Source organism: Corapipo altera, unplaced genomic scaffold (assembly GCF_003945725.1).
Source record: "Corapipo altera isolate COAL_440 unplaced genomic scaffold, ASM394572v1 57, whole genome shotgun sequence".
NCBI classification, from domain to species: domain Eukaryota; kingdom Metazoa; phylum Chordata; class Aves; order Passeriformes; family Pipridae; genus Corapipo; species Corapipo altera.
The window spans coordinates 7,584,917-7,602,132 of record NW_020884905.1 but is presented as its reverse complement, the minus strand read 5'-3'; the positions used below and the strand labels follow the sequence as shown (position 1 = coordinate 7,602,132).

Here is a 17,216-nt window from a genome sequence, read left to right as displayed (position 1 = left end):
GTTCTCTCCATCCTCGTGGGAAATTTCCAGACCCTCCATTTTACTTTGCCCTAAGGTAGCTCTCCTAGAGACCTTCTTTCAGAACCATAATCACTGTGGAAGGATTGGAATATTTAGAAAGTCCTTGTATACAGTCTTTGTATGAGGACATTATCTCCTGCCTTTTGAGGAGCAGATTGATTTGCTCAGCTCTCCCATCCCTCTCTTACCCATCCCCTCTTTTCAGGCAGGCAGGTTGGTGCTTGGTTGCTGGGAAGAGTCATGGCCCAAGGCAAGGAATTCAGGTAGATTTAAGGCTAACACTAGGTGAAACAGCATTTTGTGATCACCAGCTATATAACAGTGCCAGGGCACACTTTTCCAGTGATAATACACAATAGCAGTGTCACATAGCAGCTGTAGAGCAGCTTGTGAAAACTGAATTTAAAGAAAAGGTGTGAGAGGGGGTTTTGGCTCAGTAAAACCCAGCAGTCACAGGCAATGAGGTTGGAGCTGAACTTATCAATGAATTTGTCTGCAGTAAAGCCTGAACCTCCTTTGAACCTGCATCTGGAAATGACAGAGGGAGGTCAGGTGAAGATGTGCTGGTCTGAGCCTGCACTGCTGCCATACCCTCTGCAGTACCAAGTGAGGATCTCTGCAAAGCCAGGGCACAGCACTTGGCAGGTGAGGCAGCTCCATGCTCTTGGATTTCCCAGGGTTTTCCCATGAAGCAGCGCAGATCAGGGGGCACTCCCAGAGCCCAGGATTTCTCACACCCCTCCTTGTCTTTGGGTAGAAACTCTGGTGGGTTGAGGAACATGGCAGGTCTGGTGGAGCTGGGTGTGGCACATTGCCTTTCCCTCAGCTGGGAAAGCTGGACTTTACATCTGTAAAGAGCCATTACACAGGGGTGAAAGGCCCATTTCCTCTTGGGTCTTACAACAAACTTCCATCTTTCTGTTTGGATGAAATCCTAGATTCTGTGAAGTCTGAAGGCAAAGCCTTTTACTTTCAGCAACCCCCAAATTCTATGATACATGTGTGTATGTTTAATATTTATAGATTTTATTAGTGAGTTGCTTTTTCTACCACGCAACTGGCTCTGGAATAAAAAGCAGCCGTTAATTAGCAATCCATAATGAAATAACTTGTTTTCCACAGAGTTATGCAACTTCTACCAGAATCAAATTCACAGTAAATTTAAAGAAGAAAGCTTTTTTACCCAACTTTCTACCTAAAAACTATTCTCTAGACTAATTATTTTGGTTCCCTCTGCGTCTTTCTCTTTTCCTGTTTCATTATACAAAAATAATGGCTTGTGATAATCCAACAGATGGTTCAAGTTGCTCTGGAAGCCTCACTGGCCATTGACAATACCCTACTTGATTCCTCTTACTTGGTTCAAGTGAGGTGCAGGAATCACCAGGGTCTGGGGTTCTGGAGTGACTGGAGCACACCATATGACCTCAGTTTGGGAGGTAGGTCACGTGCAGTGAGTAGTCTTTTGGAACAGAACAGATGTCCCAGTTTGTTTGTTTTGTGGAATGAGTTTGAGGGCGTTATGGGCTGAAAAATCCTGTGGAAGCACTTTCTCCTTCTGCTCCTCTTTTGCCTGGCTTTGCCTGAGGCTCAGCTCTTTTCTCTGTGCCAGACTTGCATTAGGAGTTCTGGATAACATGTGCAGACTGCAGTGGCAGCTCGTGACACCTCCATGTCTGTGCCTTGCTCACCCAGCACCTGTTCAGACCCAGGAAAAGGTTTTTCCAAGAGTTTTTCCATTCCAAAAGACAGTTGGCAGTGCTGAATCTCTACTCACTACAAGATTTTTCTTCTAATGCTTTCTCTCACTTTGTAGCTGAACTGAACACCCAGAACAGAGCTCAATGTACATTTAACAACCCATTTAGGGTGTAATGCTATGCATAAACTGACTTTCTGATTTTTTTTGTTGGATTTTTCCATGCTTTGCTTAGGATTAACTGGAGATGTTTTGACCTGTGCTGTCACAAGAATCCTCTGAACCATTCCATGCCAGAACTAATGCTTTACCTGAGCCCTTACATGGACATCTCTTACTGTGGCTAAACATGTCATGTGTGTGCTTAAACCAAGTACTAAGGAAAGAATTAGACTTTTGAAATGGAGCTTTTTCCCAGGAAAACTGAAAATACACAGACCCTTAAGGCAAATAAACATGATACACAGGATGCCTGATTATAGGTCTAGAGGCCTAACTGGCCCTTAATGTTTTGGATTTACATTTATATAGACATATAAATTAAAAAAAAAAAATGTGTGTATAGAACTATATAACTTTGGGAATTTTTTAGGGGTGAATACACATTTTCTCTCTCTCACATATGTATATACTGATAATTTTCAAAGGTTTATGAGTGTAGTGAGAAATACAGATTTAAAAGAGGTGCAGTAGTTACTGTTAGATTATTTTTATTAATCCCATTTATGGGATATGTAATTCTATTAAAAATACATCTCATCAGCAGAACAATCCCAATGTGACAACCTGATGGCAGCAGAGAGGGGTTAATTTCTTCATGCAGGGAGTTCTGGTTTTTTACAGCTGACCAGCCTCATGTTCTGATTTATATTTAACATGAAAATCCTTGACAGTGACAATATCCTAAGTGTGCTCTGCTTTCTGAGCAGGCCTGTATTTTGGGGAAATTCTACAAATCTCTGAAGTGGTTCCTCAGCTGTGGAAAGTAAACCTGACCTTTTAAGGATTTTCATGCTGGCTTTGGGATGATCTTTGGCAAACTGCTCCATTCCAGCAGGTGTTCAACACCTGTACCTCCCCTGAGTCCCTGACTGATGGAGGCTTAGCTTACACATCTTTACATCCTTGGGAAATTCAGTGTCTTTATGCTTGGGTGAATTTTTGTACTGCTGCCACCATTTGGTGTTAATTACAGTGCTGAGATTGTAAAACAAGTTTTTGAGACTTTAATCTGCTGACTTCAGTAGGAGCAGGAGCAGCAACTCCTGGAAAGATTGGTTAATTTTCTTATGTTTCCCTTGTGCTGCTGTGTGTTGCTTCCACTGTACCCTCCAGTGATTTTCTGCTCATTTCACTCATGTTTGCCTGGGGATATTAAAGTTTATTTTTATCAGAATTTACAAACATCAGTTTTGGAGAGAGACAGTCCAAGGGTAATTTCTGCTCCTCTGCATTGTAGTTGTTAACAGTGATTAAGAAGTTAGAAGTACAACTGGATGATGATGATAATGATAATAATAATAATGATAATAATAATGGTGATGATAATAATAATTGTAATTACTATTTTCTAGCTTTTATGTTTTCTTTTTGTTCAGTTTCTAATCTCAACAGCTTTTTTTCCCCTTTCTTCCCTTTTCTGCAGCTGAAGTCCTGTACTTCCCTCCTCAGATCCTGACCAGTGCTGGTTCTAATGTTTCATTTCACTGCATCTATAAAAACAAAAGCAAGATTGTAGAGCCCCAGGAGGTTGTTTGGTGGCTGAATTTAGCAGAAGAAATCCCAGCCAGTCTTTATACCCTTGTGAGCGATCGCGTAAGCAAAGTTACTCTTTTCAACTTGAAAGCAACCAAACCTAGAGGAAGTTTCTTCTATGACACATTGTACTGTTGTCACCAAAGTAGGGAATGTCATCCTAGATACGCTGAATTATATGTAGTAGGTAAGATTCCAGCTGGATTTTAAATTCTCCTTTTGGTGCATTTTAATAGTAAGGTCAGAATATTTCCATTTGAACTCCGATAGCTTTTTTTGAGCATTGTTTTTTGTATAAACCATTGTATCTTTATTAATAAGCTTTCAATGTGTTTTAATTAGATATGAATATTAATATCACCTGTGAAACAGATGGATACTTGACTAAAATGACTTGCAGTTGGTCTGCAAACCCAAACATGTTACTCCCTGGGAGTTCCTTGCAGTTAAGATACTACAGGTATGTAGAGCTTTTAATTCTCTCTTTATGATAAGAAAGCATTGCTCAAAATATGCCAGCGAAGAATTCTGAATACATGCAATTAGAAAATTCCAGTTTCTGTAAGCTGGATTTCTTCCAACTGGAACTGCAGAGGTATAACTGTGTGTGCAGAAGGGAACCAGAGATACCTGAGTTGCTCCTGGTAGTGTTGTTTTACCATGAAACTAAAGAATCCCTTTGTGTTACTGATATATTGATCTTGAGAGTTTCCTAGAACCACTTTAGTCTTTCTATAAACAAGACAGACAGACAGACAACCCTTCCTGAGAGAAAAAATCTCCAATCTTACTGCTCTGTTGGACTGGATATGCAGAAATTTTGGCAAACTGCTGAGGGCCTAATCCTTTGGAAAGCCAAACTGTCTTCTCTGTTGGAGATAGGCTGAAATTTTGAAGTATCCTGTACCAAGGTGAATATTTCATAGGGTTTTCTGGACTAAAGAAATAACTGGAATGCTTGAAACTACAAGTGAAGGCTTTTCAGGTAGGATTAGTGACTGGCTGACTGCTAAGGTAGGTTTTGTTTAAACTGTCTTCACAACTATGAATATAATGAGTGTACTACTGGGCAGGGAGTTTGGAATAAAACCCATGCTGTTCTTGCTATGTTTTTTATTCCCACCTTTTCACTGTTCAGGTCTAGCTAAAAATGTTATTTTCTAGTAGGAGGTGATAATCTGTACATTTGTTAGTGTTCCTGCTAGATCAAAGAGTGACTTTAAGACTGCTTGCAAATCCTTCCCAAATGCTGGTGCTTGCTGTGATCCTTCTTTTTGTTCTTTTTTTTTTGTTGTTGTTGTTTGCTCATAGTAAGATCTGAAAGAGGAGAAAATAAAAAAAAAAAATCTTCTGAGTTACTGCTGCTGTTAGATTTTGCAGCTGAAATGCAGCCCTGCAGTGATGTGTGTGATGGTTTGGCTGCTGGAGTTTTGTTTTGCTTGGGTTGTTACTACATCTTCCTCTACAGTCAGTGCTTCCAACAGAAACAGCTCCGAAAGGATCATTCTGGGAGAACAGGGAATGCCAAGCTAAACCTCCAAAGCACAAGGCACTGCTTTAATCAGTATTAAACTGGACAGGAAGAGGAGAGATTCAACCAAGTGTAACTCTTGTGGTTCGGTTGAGTAACTAATACCCTCTCTGGCCCCTCTCACCACACCCTCTGAGCTGTGCACAAGCTTAGGAGAAATTTGAAAGCTTTCCATTTCCAACAAGTTATCCAGGGCCATTTTATCCAGAAGCCAGTCTCCTCTCTTCTGTTGCCAGATGTGATAACTGTATTTTAAAAGCAGCCTCCAGAACTGATATTTTATGGGATTTCCATCTCCTGGAGACCTCACTGTACATGTCTGACTGGTCTGTGTGGCAGCTTTCCCCTGATTTCCAGTTGGTATTTTGGAAGTCATTCCTGACTGGAGTGAATTCTTGGCAGCAGATCTGCCTTGCTGTGTTTATTGCTAACACCTCAAATCACATGATTGATGAGTTTATGGAGCTGCTCTTGCTGTACCTGTTTCTTCTTGTCGTTAGTCTCCTATCAAAACATTTTGCACTGGGGAGAGCCTTCATGTCCTGCTTTTTCCAGGCAAAGAGCCAAAGCTTTGAGGAGTGACACTGCAGTGCTATTTAGCCATTTAGTGCAGATTCAAGATCTGCCCAAATAATCATCAAACCCCCCAGGACGGTTCCAGTGACACTATTTGTTTTAATTACCTCCAGACTTCTGTTTTGTTGTTGCCACGAGCAGCTTAGAATTGCAATGTATCAACTGAATGTGGGTTTTTTTCTCTTTTAAGGAGCCAGATTTATTGTTCTGACTTTCCAAGCCCATCTCCAGAATCAGAGGTGAAAGAATGCCATTTGCAGAAGAATCATTCCTATGAGTGCACATTTCAGCCTATTTTCCTTTTATCTGGATATACTCTGTGGATAGAGTTCAAGCACTTCCTAGGAACACTTGAATCTTCCCCAGCCTGTGTCATTCCAGCAGATGTGGGTAGGCTGAGGTTCATGCACATCTCTCTTCACTTGTGACTTTGGATTTCAGTCCTTAGATGGTGTAGTTAAAGTTTTCCACAGCATTTAAAATAACTTAAAGAACGTAAAAACTTTGATATTGTCTTGGATTACACGTTATTTCCATACATTTTGCTTGGCACAGGAGCAGATTGTAACTGCACCTAATACTTGTAAAATTAAACATCCAGTTTTGCATGTTTATTTTCCCTACACAAAATACAAATGTTATATTGAAAAAGGCAGCTCGGTTTTTAATTAGGTAATTTTTGGTTATCTAACTTTTCATACCTCCTATGCCTTCAATTAGTTTCTATTTTGATAAGTAGGGCACTATATGTATTATTACACGGTTATATATTTATTTAAGATCATGGGGACTGTTCATGCTCTTTCATACTTATGCAAAGTTTCTTTTGTGACACACACAGCACTTAAATTTGTATAAATCAAGAGGCAGGAGCAGCGTTTGAGTGTTTTCAAAGACTCAAAAATGTGCAAATCACGGTTTATAATCTGTTCTGTGACTCAGAGCATTCACTGAGTATTTTTTAGACACAAATGTGAACATCTTTAGCTGTTTGTCCCAGGGCAGGTACTGAATGCCAGCACCAAAATAACCTGTTGTATCTTAAATTACAATAAAACACAAGGAAACGTGCCCATGGATTATGTGTTTGCAGCACAGTCCTGCTTTCCTTGGAATTGCAGAGGCCACAACGTGTTACCTGCTACCCTCAGGATGAGGAAAAAGTAATCCATGATGATTGGATTTAATGAGGAATGTCAGTGCAGATATTACAGCCATTTTTTTTCTCTTCCAATTTTCCAGTGAAGCCGCTTCCCCCTTCCAATGTCAGAGCAGAACTCACCAGGAATGTGGGGCTGCTGAACGTGAGCTGGACAAACCCTGTGTTTACAAACAGTGATCTGAAATTCCAGATCCGGTACGCAGTGAACAGGGAAGAGATTCCATGGGAGGTACTGTCTTTTTTAGTCTGAATTGGAGCAGGAATCACTGCAGTGTTGTCATTTAGTGTGTAGCTGCTTTTTGTGGAATATATGGCATGGAAGAAATCACAGGCATAAGCATTTGCAGTATCTAGGAAAGGAATATTACTGATTATCCCACTTTCTCACTGGATTCATTTTCAGGGATTTTGACTCCAAGAGCTGCCTAAATAGACTTTTGCTCTTATTTTACATTTTTTTAACCTTCTGTCACAGCTCTGTGAAGTCTCAAACACCCCAAGCAGCTCAGCTGTGATAGAAGTTGAGCAGCTCTGTGTGGAGTACGTTGTCCAGGTGCGGTGCAGGGAGCTGGATGGATCCGGGTACTGGAGCGACTGGAGCAGACCAGCCCAAACACTTGTACAGGACATCAGAGGTCTGTGTCCTTCCAGGGGCACTTTGAGATCTGGGCCGGTGTTTTCCAGCCTGAGGAGTGACACTGTTCTTCCAAACTGTCATTTTGCAGCTCCCTTGCAAGGCCCTGAATTTTGGAGAATCGTTACCGAAGATCCAGCAAGGAGGCAGAAGAACGTTACGCTTGTGTGGAAGGTGAGAGCAGCCACATTTCAGTCTTTAATTTTGATGCAAAAAATGGCAAGAAATGCCAAAAAGGGAGTCTGACAACCACATGCTTCCCTGTGAGGCAAACTCAGGCAGTCATTGCTTATGGGACTTGGGATCTGCCTCTTGCTTGGCTAATCCTGGTGAATACTGGTTATACTACTGGGATGCAGTTGGAGATGGTTTTTCCTTCTTGGCTTTTAAAGGCTGAGACAGGACAGAGGAAAAAGTCCCTCAGTGCCTGCTCACTCCTGTTTGCCCATGTTGTGTGCAGTTGGCTGCTCTGGGTTTTGAGCCCTAAAAAATGTGTGAAACAGTGAATTACTGTAGGAATCTAAAAGTTTGTCTTTCCTTGTTCTGGGAAGAGAGGGAATAAGTGTCAGCTCTCTGAGAGGCACAGAAGGAATTAAGTCTTTACATGGACTCCAGTGCCTTGGCTAAAAGGACAGGAGCCAGGCTACAGAATATATGTATATTGGGTCGTATTTTCTTAAAATTAGCACTGCCCAAATAACATTTGCTTTGGAAATCAGAGCCGGGGGAATGAATTAATGCCCATTTTTCCAACAGCCACTGATGAAGAACCACTCGTTGTGCAGCGTGAGCCGATACATCATAAAGCACCAGACACCAGGAAACACCTCCTGGGTGGAATATGTTGATCATGGCACCACCTGGTCCTTTCCATGGACGGAGCACACTCACACCATCACAGTTTTAGCCATGAATTCTATTGGAATTTCTTCAGTTAATTTTAATTTAACTCTCTCACAGCAAATGAGCACAGGTAAGAACAATGATGAACAGCCATTCTGGGAATCACAAGGAATCCTTGTGATGCTCTTTCTTTGTAATAAAATTCCCTCTGTTAGAATAAGAAATGTTTTATGGGGATACATTCAGCACCAAGAGAGCTATGTGAAAACTGAAATTTCCATTGTATGAAAATCCTAATGATCTTTGGGTTGGGAAAAGAGTTGTCTGTCACTGGGCTGACTTCCCTCCTAACAGAATATAAAGTAATTAGTCAAAGAAAAATGAAATCCTACTGTAGAACTAATCTTTCATCTACTTTGTCTTGGGAACACCCAACATTCCTGCTGGGGAATGTTTTGTTGTTTCCAAAATGAAATGTGGTTGTGTTTCTGGCTGCTCACCTGATGGGCTGCCAGGGTGCAGAGTTCTCAGAGGTTTGGCTTGACTTCCTGAGTAGCAGTTCATGGATTTGGCTGCACTCTGCTGTTTTTATTCCTGACAGTTCAGTATTTGCTGATAATTTTTGGTTAAGGATAAATAAGGAGGTGCACATGAGAATCGGGATATTTGATGTCTAAGAAACTTGATCTATTTAGCATTTGGGACTGGTTGGTGTAAACTGAGCTTAGAGAGAAACATCTCTGCTAATGTCAACTGAAGATCAGGCTTTTTTAGGTAGGAGACAACTAAACAAGTGTTCAAGTGCTGAAATTTAGCAGTCCTGTATAGTTTATGGGATGTTGATTGTGTCTGTTCCCCCTGTTCCTCAGTGGATGCCGTGCGGTCGCTGAGTGCTTACCCCGTGAACAGCACCTGTGTCATTGTGGTCTGGACTCTCTCACCCCAAATCTATATGATAACATCCTTTGTTATTGAGTGGAAGAACCTTAACAAAGAAGAGGAGATAAAATGGGTGCGAGTTCCTCCAAATATGAGTAAATATTACATTTATGGTGAGTGTGCACTTGAAAATATAACACATAATATGTTATTTTGCTGAGCTTTTGGAGTCCTATTTTTATTTCTGATGTCTTTCATGGTAAGGACCAATAGACAAATTTTTGATGATCATTAGAGGATTGACTGTTTTAATAATCAAGTTAACAGAGTGAGGCTCAGGAGTGTGTTCATTTTGTGGCAATACAATAAAATTAGTTCTGGAATATTGAGTACAGAAACTAATTAGTTTAGTATGTGCTTTTCATTTGCATTTTGGCTTTAACCTTAAAAGTTTTTACAGTAGCTCCATGAAGATGTTAATTCCATGACAGAATAATGCTGGATTATCCAGGATGGATTAATAGTTTTAATCTTGTGATATTAAAGTAGGGATCTATAAAGGATTATTTCCCTTATTGCCTTCTCTGGGTTGATCTGAACTCTGAACTGTGACCAGAGCCTCTGTGGAGGGAATTGTCTAAAAGTTGGATAGTATTTTGGATTCAAATGTCTGATTTCCTCTTTCCAGATTACTTTATTTTGATTGAGAAGTACCAGTTCAGCCTGTACCCTGTGTTTGCTGGAGGAGTTGGCAGAGCCAGAGCAACAGATCAGTTTAGCAAAGGTGACTGACAGGATCTTTGTCCTTGTCTTTTATGAAATAGGAGTTTGTAAAAGTGACCTTTAAATGCAAAAGTCTCTGTCTTACCAGAAAAAAAATATCAGTAATGAAGCAATTGTAATGTAACTACAAACAGACTTCAGTAGCTTTAATTTGAAAACTCTGTGGGATGAGTTCAGTGAGAGACTAAATTCCTATTTAAAATGATTCCTTCCTTTTTGTCTATTTATTCTCAGGGGAAAGGTTTGTTGGTTTGCAATGACACTGTTTATCAAGGCTTTTTTCCATTTAAGCAGTTGTTTCTATTGTGTATTATTTCCCTATTGCAAACTCTTTGTTCACAGACAAATTTTTCTGCATTATTATCTGAACTCTTTGTTTCCAGGTGGATTTGAAAATGAGAATAATGGCAACCTCTCCGTAGTTCTGCCAATAGTTATTTCAACCTCTGTTTTGTTGCTGGGAGTGTTGCTGGTTTCACACCAAAGGTATGTTTTTTGTTGTCATCTAAAAGTCCCAGGTGGTGCAGCTTCACTGGTCCCAGTCTGCTGAACTGGTTTCACAGAATCCCAGACTGATTTGGGTTGGGAGGAACATTAAAGCTCATCTAGTTCCACCCCCTCCCATGGGCAGGGACACCTTCCACTATCCCAGGGTGCTCCAAGCCCTGTCCAACCTGGCCTTGGACACTTCCAGGGATGGGGCAGCCACAGCTTCTCTGGGCAACCTGTGCCAGGGCCTCCCCACCCTCACAGGGGAGAATTCCTTCCCAATATCCCATCTAACCCTGCCCTGTGGCAGTGGGAAGCCATTCCCCTTGTCCTGTCCCTCCAGGCCTTTGCCCGAAGTCTCTCTCCAGCTCTCTTGGAGCCCCTTCAGGCATTGGTGGGTTGGGGTCATCCAGCACAGACTGTCTGTACCTTTGATAATTTGCAAAACTGCCAACTGGTATGTCACTTCTTTATTTCTTTATATTTTGCATTAAATTTCAGCCACCTATAATATCTAAAATGAATGTTTCATGGTCATAGTGCTCTGGATAAATAAAATTGCAGAGATTCCTTTTCTGTACAGTACAGCCCCTATGACGTACCAACTCCAGCATTTACCTGACATTTCAGAATGAAGAAGCTGCTTTGGGAGGATGTTCCAAACCCCAAGAATTGCTCGTGGGCACAAGGAGTTAATTTTCAGCAGGTGTGTATTTCCCTGGTGATGCTGCTTCCCCCAGCCCAGGGATTCTGGCTGCTGGGAGTTCAGGACTGGGCTCTACCTGTGGGTTAGGCCAGACCCTGCCTAACTTCTGAAGGAAGAACTTGGAGCCTCTGGAGTCAGCAATACAGAGAGATGGAAAAGTGCCAGGACCAGACCCTAAGACCTCTTTTGAATGTTTAAATTTTGCAGCAATTAGTGAATCAGTTGTATTATCCCATGGGTGTAACATTTATGCACCTTAGTTTGTATCAGCAAACAAAGTTTCTCCTGGTCCCAGAGTATCATCACCAAGACAATAATCCAAATTTAGGTCTGGTAATTCCAAAAGAGCATCTTAGGGCCATGCTTGAGCTTCCCTGTGGGTTTGGATCTAGTTCCATCTGGTCAGCAAAGTCTGGGAGCTGGTGACCTGAGGCTGACTTTTCTCCTGAGTTTTATGGAGCTCCTTTGCCTGTTGTTTAATGCAGTTTGCACCTGGCTCACACCATACATGCACCGGGAAATCCAGCTGTGTCCTGGCTGATACTCCAGAGGATTCCATTTCCCAAGACACTGGATTATGCATTGTATTTGATAAATATCTGACAGGCTTTAATGAGTGATGTGTCAGAGCTGACAGATGGTGGCCTTTGCCACACAACACCCCTGATCCTTGGATGTGGTGGGTTTAATCTCTGTGGGCAACTCTATCTGTGTTTGCTGTGGTGCCCAGAGAGCAGATCCCGGGGGCTGGGATGAGGGAAGGGATATAAACATCTGTGTTCAGGATAAACCACTTGCCTTAGGCGAGCAGGTGTATGAGGGGGACACAAGGTTTTTTGGTTGTTCAAAAGCTTCCTGTTAATTTTGGTGATGGACTTGTGTGGGACAAGTACTGAAGTCACAAGAAATCAGTCCTGTCACGCGAGGGCTGAGGCAACACTGATAGCGAGTTTGGAGTGACTGGAAGCCCAAGATACATGAGTTGTACACTCTTTGCTATAATTGCACACTCCTCTGAGTGTTTTGACATGTTCCTCATTGTTTTGGCAGCTTCCCTGCTGTAAAACATGGTTTGTTGATATACATGAAACCTGGTTTTAGTCTGTTTTGTCCTGAATTCATTAGGAAATACATGTTTTTCAAGTGAGTTTTCCTTTGTAGCTCTCAGAGTGCTGGTGTTGCTGTCAGTTCATCCTACTGTACACACCTGTATTAGATAGTAGTAAATCCTATATTTCTCTGAAGTAAAGGTGTTTCTCTTCACCCAAAACATAGAGCTGCTGCTTAGATGGAGATGTTCCAAAAATACTATGGACAGGCTGAATTTGACCCTGAATAATACAATCCTAGCAGGGAAAGTTACTTCAGCTGCCATATAAATTATTAAATCTGTTGGGGAAATATATTGTAGAGGATTTTCAGCTGTATGCTCTTGAAAAACAATGTGGGAACCTGATGTGGCAAAACTCCAGGGTCCTGAGAGTGCCCTGGGAATGCACTCAGGTGTTTGGATTTGTGATCCATAAAATCAGTACCTTGATACTGCAGTAAAACTTTTAAGCAAGAGATGAGCATTAAAATATCTCTTTTCTTCCAGCCTGAAACTTTTGAGCATCTTTTTACCAAGCACCCTGAAGCCACCTCATTTGAACCTCTCCTAGATGCAGAGATAGTGCTGGAAGACATCAGTGTCACCAAAGCCTCGGAAAAAGAAGACACACAAGATTTTTTAGGAATTGCTTCCACATTTCCAAACCCCCAAGACTCTGAACGTGACTCTGCTTGCTCAAGCAGCCACTTCAACAGCAGCAGCTCCTCCCAGAGCTCCCAGGAGGCTGCACCTCCTGGCAGTGGAGGAATTGACCTCAAATATGCGACTGTTGTCGGCAACTCCCGATCCGATGGGCTTTGCGAGCGGAAAATGAATCCAAGGAGTTGTTTTGATCGATGCTTCTTAGCAGAAGATTCCGTGGTTTCAGGTGCCTTCTCCAGTAGCACCTGGGAGGTGGGAAGTGGAGTGTTTCTGGTGTTCCCTGGCTCACCGGGCAGGCAGCCCAGCAAGACCCTGTCCCTTATCTCTTCAGAGGGATTTTCAGAGCCTTCCGACCACGACGATGCTTTCACGGACAGTCTTGAGCGAAGCCTTTGTTACCTTGGGATAACACCATTGGAAAAAAGAGAAAATGGTATTTTTCTAACAGAAAGTTCTGAGGTGCTGTGTCAGTTCCATACAAGGAATCTGCTCACAGACACGGGAGTTCTTCAGCACACACCGACGGATGTCCATGGGTTTATCCAAAGTAGCCTCAAGCCCAAAGCCATGGTGCCATATGTGCCACAGTTTGGGATGGCTGTTGCCAAGGGAAAGGAGGCCACAGAGAAAAACTCTGCTGTCATCACACCATAATTTGAGATTGCTAGTGGTTTTTTAGGTGTTGATGCATTCCCCTGTTTTTCCCTCTCCTGACTTCCTCCAGGAGCTCTTCTCTCTTGGAGCTGGGTTCTGTATTTAAGTGCCAGGATTTAAGTAGGAAAAAATTCCATTCCTTGACCTAATTTTCAAATGTGAGGCCTTCCTTTAGAGATCTGATTGTCCAAGTTACCTCAGGTACCATGTTACCTATTGCTAGTGCCTGTTAGAGGTGTTACATCTGACAACTCCAGTGAAGAATTGGACTTGAAATCAGATTGGGTGCTGTAGACATTGAGGTGAGAGGCTTTGGGAGATTCCCAAACACTCCTCAGGGGCTCAGGATTCAACACCATCCACCAAATGAACCCAGTGCCTTTCTTGTACAGTCACTGACTGTCCTTTTGTCCTGGTGTGGATTCCATCCCGTTCTGTAGCCTTGGGCTTCTCTCCATTTCTTGTTGTCCAACAGTTTTCCCCTGGGGAGAGCACATGTATTGGCAGCACAGACCCATGCACACATCTTCTCTCTGATTAGGAGTGAAGTGTCTCCTCAAACTGCATTCAAAGAGCTTATTCTGGTTTTAGGGTTCACCTGGGGACCCCAAGGATGAGGGAGCAAGGAGTGACCTAATATGTAGACTGAAATATTTATATGGGAGGTGGTTTTGGGGGGGGAAAGCTTGAATGTGTCATTTCACTGGGAATGACTTGTGACACCAAGTTGAGCTGGATGTGGTTGGAAGGAAGGGGTCAAGCAGTGAAAGGCTCAGGGAAGCCTCAAGAAGAGGAAGAGAATCAAAATTCTTAAGTTTCCATTAATTGTGGGTGTTAGCTGGATAAACTGATGTTTGGAAGTTAAACATCCACAGTTTTGTTGTTGAACACAAGATTCCAGTGCAAATGGTACTACCATAAACTGACATCTCTCCCAACCACTTTCCTAAGATTCTGCAGTAGAAAAGACAAGAATTTGATCCAAGGACCCTGTATTTTTGATCTTGTGTGAGCTAACCTGTCTGTATGGACTTGGAGAAGTCAGTTTGCCTCCACAACCCTGCTCCACTCAGCCAGAAATCTCCAAGTGGGAGAAAAATCAGGTCTTGGAGAAGTCAGTTTGCCTCTACAGCCCTACTCCACTCAGTGGGAAAGCTCCAGGTGGGAGGAAAATCAGGTCTTGCATTCTGGCTGTCTTTTCTGGGATAACCAGGTAAAAAAGCCCATACCTATTTGCAAGCCAAATCTGTTGTTTTTGGGTTTTTTTACTTCATAGTTGGTAAATATTTTTGTACATGTGCCTTTTCAGAGAACTATTTTGAGGAGCTAAGAAGGATGAATTTATTGTGTATTCCAAAGCTAAATCTCTGTAAAACTCAAGAGAGGCAAAACCAAAAGGGAAAACCCGAGAGACAATAGTAAAAACCAAAGCAAGTGTGAATTTAAGACCAGCTTAACACAAAACCCAACTGCTGGTTTTTTTGGACAAGCTGCTGACCTGGCTCTTGTGGGCTGCTTTGTTTCTGATGTTGACTGTGATGCAGATCTGATGTTCTGGTTTCAAAAGTATTGTGTGTGGTGAGGGATTAAAAGATGTTTTCTGTTGAGGACCCCAGAACTCGCTTTCACTGTGATTGGAGGCTGTGGGACAAACCTGCAGGTTCCTGCAGCATTCCAGGGGTAAAGCATTCCAGGACAAGCACTGAGGGGAATGCTGACTTAGGATTTATCTGAGAGAAGGAATTCCCTCCTGCCGGCATGGGAACTTGATGTGGCACAACGCCAGGATCCTGGGAATGGGCTCGGCTGTTGGATTCTGCCTCTCCAGGGGGTTTGTCCACCAGATCCAACATCCCCTGGAGTGTGAAGATGTGGGAGGTGAGTGTCCGGAAAAATAATTTAGTTGTGTTTGAAGATCTTCTTAAGATATGAAAAGCTCACGTTGATTTTAGCGCACTCAGTCCTTACCCAGTAACTCTGTAAGGACAGGAGTAGCATTAACCATGGGGAGGATCAGCTGGGGGAACCAGGGAAGGCTTTCCTGGGAATGTGGGAAAATGCAGGAGTTAACCTTCTGTCCCTGTCATGCAGGACTGTGCCTCCAGCTGTGCTCAGGGGTCTTCCCTCGATGGATGGTGGTATCAGCACTTTTGGGAGTCCAGCCTGTCCTCCCACTGCTATCCCACGTTTTTTCCAAATGGCCGGACCAAGTGTTGCTCCTTAGGAAAACAAATTCATCTGCTCTACAGAAATCCTGCTGTGGATGTCAGAAATACAGCAAATGTGAGCTGGTCTCTTCTGCTTCAGCAAAAAGAGATTTTCAGTGTAATTAGTGTAGAACCAAATGACAGAATCCCTTCCTGGGGTTCCTGGTCGTGCAGGTGAACCCAGGTCCTGACCCACAGCTGAGGCCACAGCTGTACCAGTTTATCCCATAAATAATTCCTGAAACTGCTTCTCAGTCTGGCATTTTCATCCGGATCAAACGGACATTCGATCCCTCTCTTCACCTCTCTCTGCTCACATATAAAGCCAAAATCTGCATATTCTGAACCCACCATCTGCTGCGTCTGCCTTGCCCTGGCTCCAGTTACAGCTTCAGCTCCGGCCGCTCCTGCAGGCAGCAGCTGCCTTTGGGAGAGGAAATTAGGAGCGGGGACAAGTTATCTTGTTATTTTCCACCATTATTTTTTCCCCTCAACTTCAGGTCAGTTTATTTGTGTAACACAGCTGAGTCCTTCCTGTGCTGTGGCAGATCACAGGGGTTTATTCCATGTTTCCAGCCAGCTCCTTCTGCCACGATGCAGCCACTACATGTGTTTGAGGCAGGAGCAAAATATCGTGGGAGAGACGGAGACGGGATGGTGCAGTGCCTGGGCAAAGGTGGTTTTGGAAGGTAAGGTGATTTTTGTTATAGTCAGAATAGAAGCTCTCACTCATTTCAAAACAACTGTCCATGGGGCCCAAGGGACAGAGGAAGGAGCTGAAAGGAGCTCTGTAGCAGGAGCTGTCCTTGAAACTGGAGTGGAACAGAGCCGAGAGTTAGTGCTCAGTGCCTCTCTTGGCAGGAGACCTGGGAAGTCCCTGCCAAGAAACAGGGAGAAAGTAGGGAACAGGGTCATGCTGGGATCTGCATTGGAGGAACAGGGTTGCTGGGGACAAAAGAGGTTTCAGCTGATGCCCTTCATCTTCATCCCTGGTCTGATGGGGTCTCCTCTGTCAGTGGCTGTCACTGGTGAGCAGGTGTTTGCCTGTCACAGTGAGCCATCACCTGGTGTGGGAGCTGGTCCTGCCCCAGGGTTTCCCACTGGAAAACTCGCTTATCAACATGTTGGTTTTTTTTAATTTGGGAAAACCCTTAGAGTTATACTTTATGGGGCTGGACCTGAGGAGCCCAGATCTGCTGCCTGATACACATTTTTCTCAGCTGGCTCTGGAAGTGTGAGATCCTGTTGTCCTGCAGTGCTCCACACTGTGCAACCGGGCACAGGGAGAGCTCAGAGGATCAGGGGCAGGTGTCTCTGCTTTTGCTTGGCTGGATGATCTTAAGGGTCTTTTCTAAATGAAATGACTCTGGAATTCTCTGATCTGGCTCATTTGTTGCACACACACCTGGTCCTGTTGTGTTCATGTGTGCAGGTGCAGCAGTAACTGATGGAAGAGCAGATTTCCTGCCCAAATCCTCCTCCATTGGTGCTGCTGGCACAGCACGAACCGCACGGAGTCGGCTC

At 43.1% G+C, this 17,216-nt stretch overlaps 1 protein-coding gene across 3 annotated transcripts in view; it reads left to right on the top strand.

Annotated features, from left to right (window-relative positions):
* Positions 1–15,363, top strand: part of LEPR (leptin receptor) — a 29,754-nt gene extending 14,391 nt beyond the window's left edge. For 2 of the 3 annotated variants that reach the window (XM_027651790.1, XM_027651791.1), the window contains 14 exons: positions 521–666; positions 1,316–1,460; positions 3,366–3,662; positions 3,818–3,935; positions 5,773–5,972; positions 6,825–6,973; positions 7,220–7,379; positions 7,470–7,552; positions 8,135–8,351; positions 9,091–9,273; positions 9,789–9,884; positions 10,267–10,369; positions 11,003–11,078; positions 12,676–15,363. In XM_027651790.1, coding sequence (XP_027507591.1) covers positions 521–666; positions 1,316–1,460; positions 3,366–3,662; positions 3,818–3,935; positions 5,773–5,972; positions 6,825–6,973; positions 7,220–7,379; positions 7,470–7,552; positions 8,135–8,351; positions 9,091–9,273; positions 9,789–9,884; positions 10,267–10,369; positions 11,003–11,078; positions 12,676–13,485 — 2,783 coding nt within the window. In that variant the 3' untranslated portion in view covers positions 13,486–15,363. Of the gene's footprint in view, positions 1–520; positions 667–1,315; positions 1,461–3,365; positions 3,663–3,817; positions 3,936–5,772; positions 5,973–6,824; positions 6,974–7,219; positions 7,380–7,469; positions 7,553–8,134; positions 8,352–9,090; positions 9,274–9,788; positions 9,885–10,266; positions 10,370–10,955; positions 11,079–12,675 lie in introns of all 3 variants that reach the window. The other variant, XR_003529052.1, reaches the window with a different exon arrangement.
* The last annotated feature ends 1,853 nt before the right edge of the window (positions 15,364–17,216 follow it).